We start from the raw sequence: 6,088 nt of genomic DNA, 5'->3' as shown, positions 1-6,088 counted from the left end.
ATAGAAAGGTAGATAAAGGATAAAATAGAATTATTTAACAATAAGGAAGGCAAGATGAGTGAAAAAATAAGGTAATTATGCGACTACACCAAATTGATCATTCTATAAAGTAACACTTTTTATTGTTACATAATGACGGATTTAACAAAGCGATACAATAAAATTCAAGTAACAATCAAAACAAATATTTTATTTAAAGTAATAATACGACACAAAGGTAACAACCATCGAAACAGGCTGAGAAATTCTCCATTGCGCCATTATTGCTTTGAACCCATCATTGCAATCTTTGTAGCCTCTTTTTGTTCATGATGTTGGGCATAAGATTAAGGAACTAACCATTACATATAATTATATATTTATTTCCTGTAATCATAGCATTTTAATAATAAAGAAATGTTAAGATCTTCTGTTACCATTTTAACATATACTTTATCCGTTTCAATTTATGTGAATCTATTTAACTGACGACGAAATTTAAGAAAAAAGAGAGACTTTTGAATTTGGAAATGAGACGCATATATTTTGTGTGGTTATAAATTATTGCATAAATATAAATTATTTTTAAATATAAAAATGCATCATTCTTTTTTGCACGGACATAAAAAATAAATTTATATAAATTGAAACGGGACTAGTATTGTTTATTACCTCATGTTTAATAGCGTGATTTTTGTTTTGTTTTTATATATAAATATATAGGAGTATATTTCTCGATTTTTTTATGGCCATAGATGAAGGTATAGCCTAAACGTAATCCAATCTGTCTCGTCAAAAAAAGGAAAAGAAGGTGCAGTACTAAGGTACAGATTTTGATTGTGAGGTTAACATTAAACCCCTGTCCACATTATAAAGCAGAGGTAGGCTCATGTTTAATAATCCAAAATGTGAATTTTATCAAAAGGAGCTCAATCAAGTAAAATCAAATAAAAGTATGTTTCTTCTTTTTTTTCTTTGTTTTCCAATCTACCAGCTCTTTACATAAAGAAGAAAAAAAAAAAAAAAAAGGTCGTGAAAAAAAAAAAAAAAAAAAAAAAAAAAAAAAAATTTTGGTATCTCGTGTGGCAAACTCAGGCCCATCTACATGTAATTTCAGTTTTTCAGCTCTTTACGTGGATTGTTATCCTGTACCGCCGCAGCACGGTGCTTCCACACTATATCGCCGGAAAACAACCGAACACTCCGGCAACTCCCCCAAATCACCAAACAAAGATTGGTCCTCCTCCCGAATAGGCAACATTAAAGCCACGTCAGCATCACTCCACGTGGACCCCAGCACCGATGACGTGTTCTCCATAAATGTAGGAGTTCCCACATCGGAGAACCAACCCAATTCGCCGGCCATCTCCGAGAAGCCATTGTCATGTTGATAAGCAAAGACGTCACATTCTTCAGGAGATGATTTGTCTGTCATCGTAACGTCAGTGGCCGCAGCCGCCGCATTGTTGTCTCCGGCGGTATTGGTAGAGGTGGTCGGTGTACTGGCGGCAAGAGGGTGGTGGTGGTGGTGTTTGGTGGTGGCGACGGGGAATTGGTGGTTGTGTTCAGAACAGTAGGTAATGAGAAGAGTGGTGGGGTCCAGGCGGCTACGCTCTACTTGTTTTCTGGCAGGACAGCCTTTGGAACTACTACATCGATAATATCCCCTGCGCATGAAACACATGCACCATTTTAAAATATACTCCAATAGAAATATTAAATAGAGTACAAATAGCCCACCAAAACTCTATAGTAAAAAATCTTGAAAATACCCATAAAACTTAAAAGTTGGCTCTTTTCACAAATTACATTTTCTTCTACAAATCCAAAGATAGTGAGTGAATAATCAAACCAATTACTGGATCGTTTGATAGGATGTATTAGGAAATAATATATGTATTAACTTTGGTATTATTAATATTTTGTTTGATAGTGTTTTTCAAATCTATAGCAAATCATGACATTAACAATACTATAGTTTTTAATACATGATAAGCATATATAACGACGGAACAATCCTTTCAAAATATTTAATACACCAAACCAAACAGTCGATAAGAAATAATCTCAACATAACTAATTCCAATATTATTAATTTCAACACTATTAATACACTATATTCAGTATTACTGTTATACACCTTACCAAGTGACCCGTACACTAAAAGTTACTATTGTCTTCGTTTTTGTTGTATGTTCATATTTAAAGACTTTTTACACGTACCAAAAGATCTTTTAGAGTTTGTGCTCCAAAATATTCCATAAGAAATTTAAATGTTGAAGAGTTTTTCTAAAAATGTAAAAATGCATCATTGTTTTCTAAATAGATAAAAACGAAAAAAAGTTATAAAAAATGATTTTGAGGAAGTATATTGAACGCTAAATTGGCACAAGTATATAAGTAATTTTTAACATATTTTTGACTACCTTAATAGAAGTCAAGTCCGAAAACAATGAGTGTTTTTGCATTTACCATCATTTGTGGAGGAATACACATCAATGGAGTAGAGAGTGGGCTATGAAAACACTTGTAAGTCGTGGAACCCGAGGTTAGATCAAAGTGTAGAAGTTCATTAAATGTATGAAAAAAATTAAAATTTTAAATGCCACACCGTTCCAATCTTATCTAATTTATATTTTCTGGGGTTGTAATGTTATCAATCTGGCCATACTACCATTGAAAGCAATAATACCAATGGCTATTAAATTATGGAACAATGTCTTTGAAAGCGTCCATTGTAAGGGACAACCACATTAATGTTATGTAAAATTGAACCCTCTAAAGGGAAGCTGTTGAACAACGGTAAAATTATTTTTGTTACGTGAATACAGAATGTTTGTTGTCCTTTAGAATTGAAACCTTTCTTAATAGTATAAATGCTCCAATACTACAAGAAGAAGCAAGTACAATACATGATCCTTTGTGCTTACCCTTATATGGCTAATACGCTAAAAGGTGTAATTAATGGATAATTCAACATTTTAAGTCAGTAAATATAAATCTCAACTGTATTTACGACGCTTTGATTTACCAGAAAAAGAGCGTGATTAGCAAGATGTAAGAAGGCGAGTGAAGTACTACTAGCAATGCATAATTCAAACTACTACATTAATTTAATGCAAAGTTTAATTGGTCCATAATTATAAGATAGTCATCAGCCTTACGGATAAGAATCAAAACCTTTACCAACTACCCCCCGGCGGCAACTACAATGACTGTTTAGAACAATAATTCTGTCATTATTTCAAAACAACTTTTTAATTACTAATATTTGTTACTTAAATTACTAATTCTTTGAATTTTGAACTTTCTTACTAACTATATATGCACTTCATCTCTGTGAAAAATCTAAAAAATAATGAAAATTTGATTTAATTACCTGGGATAAGGTGACCCTTTAATTGGCTTTTGTCCATATTTCCTCCATGACCAAGAATCTGGCGGTGGATAAACTTCTCCTTTACTTCGTGATCCATCAGCATCAATAATTGGCACTGTAATTACTTTCTTTTTTGCTCCTCTCCTACTACATATACAATCAAACCAATACTAATATAAGAAAAATATCCAAATTTTCATTTTTCTCGAATTCCGTAAAAAAAAATATAATAAAACTAACCATAAAATATTTTAAGATTCATTTTCTCAACAACAACAAAAAAAAGGGATTAATTTACAAACCTTTTTCTAGGAGATGGCATGTTAACTTCAGCAGTTTCATTGCCGGAAAAAGGAGAATCAGCGGCATTATCCGGCGGAGTTCCGGTGGAATCTTCTTGTTTGATAAAAAATGGACTTCTTCTGTTTAGTCTATCTTCCATGACCAAAAACTAGCTAAAGCTTATTAATTATAACTTGGGCAAAAATCTTTTTAGTTTATCATTTATAAAAGAAAGAAAAAAGTGTTTGTAAGAAGAAAAGAAAAGTTTGTAAATGGGGTTGCCGGAAAGAGTTGGTATGAAGTGGGGGAAGGTAGTGGAAAATAATTTGTGAAGTTTTGGGTTTTAATATGGGGGCAGTCCAAATTGACAGATTGGCAAAAATATAGTTTATTAAGGACGTGCAAGCAATTAAACATGATAATGTGACATAAGGTGACATGTTCATATGTTGATTAACTATTATTTTTCTAATTAAGGGGCCCCTTGTCTTAAATATAGTTGAGCCCCGTCCACATTTCTTTATTCATTTATCCAAGTTGGCCATTGATATTTTTTTCTTATCAATACTTAATGTAAAATTCTAAAAAATATATGTAAAATAAAGGGAACTTTTACAACCAATTATAGTATGTTATACATTATTTTTTGAACTGTCATATCAGGATTGCTAATTTGTCTGATAATAGTATAAGTTAATTTAATTTGATCGTGTAAAAGTTTACGTACATATTATCATTGCACAAAATTTAATTCCTAAAATAAATGTCATCAGCAAATTGGACTTTGGCTCAACTATTGGCTTCTGCTTAGCCTTTTTGTGAGGGTGAGAGGTTAATTAAGTTGCGATAATGGAATATTTTGTACTTATATGGTAGGATGGCTGTGAACCATTTTGTCCATCCCAAATCATACGGCAAATGTACTTCCAACAAGTTTGTCGCTTGTTTCTGTTATATTTTTATATATATATATTCAATAATTGTTTTTTTAAAAAAGTTTAAAATGTAAACAGTAATTTGTGTTAGGCCGAATCCGCTCCAGAAACTGTAACTCTGCCGCTGGATATATCTTCTTTAGTCCAAAACAAATTGGATATCCAAATTGTTCCTTTTTCACTAAAAGTATACAGAAATTTTGTAGGTAATTCTTTTCTTCTTTTTTTTTCAAATTAGAAGGTAAAAACTAAAACTGAGTCCACTTTAAACATAAAGTATAAAAGATGAATAGTTAAATGAATTTGAATTGTTGAGATTAGTAACAGTGTTAATGATTTATGAATAATCTCAAATAGAAAGACTGACATATAAATTGAAAAAAAATGGAGTATTGTGTAAGATATTTGAAGCTAGTTTTCTTAATTACCATTAGTAAGGTGTGAACTACTCTTCTGCAGGTCGTTTTGTAAAGCTCTACTCATTACAATCTTGTTGTTTTAGCTTTTGAAACATTTCTATTACTTAGTGGACCAGTCGCTACTATAGCTAAAAATATGCGTAGTTATTTGTTGATTTGCTTAATTACATTTAGATCTTGTTGTTAAAAGTCGTGTTACTAGTTTATTTATTTATCTTTGCTGGAGCAACAGTTGAATGTATAAGGTTGTTATAACAGATAATTAACGTTTTTGGTTTTAATCATTAGTGGCTTAAATAAATGACAACCTAACCTACCAGGCATGCCCCAGCTAATAGAGATTTGTTTAAGAAATTAAAGAAAAGACCATTCCATATGTACTTTCTTATTACAAGTCATAGGAATCCTAGTGAATCATCAATCATGAAATTGTATATTCACATTTAGGTTTCTCCATAGCAGTCCTAGTTAGTATAACTCTGTTCAAAATAGAAAATCAGAAAAAGCCAAACTTAGAACTGAAATGTAAAAATATTTCGAGCTGACAAATTTTTTGTTGTGTGTTTTTTAGGAACTTATTTATCTCCTTATTGTTGCCTAAGTTATTTAGATTAATTCCTCCCAAAATAGAACGCAACGCTATTCTATAATAGCGGCACAACAAATTACAAAACTTCCGCGGATGAAATCATAATTGATACTTTTGTTTGTTTTGAAATAACCATGCAAAGAAGAGAAGAGGGAAGAAATTTCATTGGGTAAAAAAGTTTGAATTTATAGAAAATGAAAGGGTGAGATAGAGATGCGCAATCTAATTTCTTTTATTTTCAATTCACACTCTTTAAAAAACCTATTAGTCCTCTATTAAAATAAAAGATTTCTAACGGGATCAGATATCAAATGCTACAAAATTTAATAAACCTAGCACTAGCAAATATACATTATCTTTTCCCCTATCCCACATAAAGAATCAACAGTGTTTTCAATAGTATATTACCTCGAGTTCAAGAAAAAAAGAAGAAGAAGAAGATTGATTAAAGATAAAAGGTGAATCATGCTTCAAACCGTGTGTAATATGTGTGTCATCGTTTACG

At 31.4% G+C, this 6,088-nt stretch overlaps 1 protein-coding gene across 2 annotated transcripts; it reads right to left on the bottom strand.

Moving 5' to 3' along the window:
* Positions 1-984: 984 nt before the first annotated feature.
* On the bottom strand, positions 985-3,971 carry LOC104090390 (probable WRKY transcription factor 69). Of its 2 annotated transcripts, none has more exons than XM_009595467.4 (3): positions 3,661-3,971; positions 3,359-3,502; positions 985-1,646 (listed from the first exon to the last, which is right to left on the bottom strand). In XM_009595467.4, exons 1-3 carry the CDS (start codon positions 3,798-3,800, stop codon positions 1,121-1,123), a joined length of 810 nt encoding a protein of 269 aa, XP_009593762.1. In that variant the 5' UTR covers positions 3,801-3,971; the 3' UTR covers positions 985-1,120. The 2 variants fall into 2 exon arrangements, with proteins under 2 accessions (XP_009593762.1, XP_009593761.1); XM_009595466.4 differs by having other exon boundaries at positions 3,359-3,505; positions 3,661-3,969.
* Positions 3,972-6,088: the final 2,117 nt, after the last annotated feature.

The sequence above is a fragment of the Nicotiana tomentosiformis genome, chromosome 7, assembly GCF_000390325.3.
Source record: "Nicotiana tomentosiformis chromosome 7, ASM39032v3, whole genome shotgun sequence".
Taxonomy (NCBI): Eukaryota; Viridiplantae; Streptophyta; class Magnoliopsida; order Solanales; family Solanaceae; genus Nicotiana; species Nicotiana tomentosiformis.
This window is presented reverse-complemented; position numbering and strand designations above follow the sequence as displayed.

Coding starts and splice junctions, on each gene's coding strand:
- LOC104090390 (XM_009595466.4), bottom strand. CDS start 3,800: ATGGAAGATAGACTAAACAGAAGAAGTCCATTTTTTATCAAACAAGAA. Junction 3,506..3,660: donor ATGCCATCTCCTAGAAAAAG/GTTTGTAAATTA, acceptor TTGTATATGTAG/TAGGAGAGGAGCAAAAAAGA. Junction 1,647..3,358: donor AAAGGGTCACCTTATCCCAG/GTAATTAAATCA, acceptor TTTCATGCGCAG/GGGATATTATCGATGTAGTA.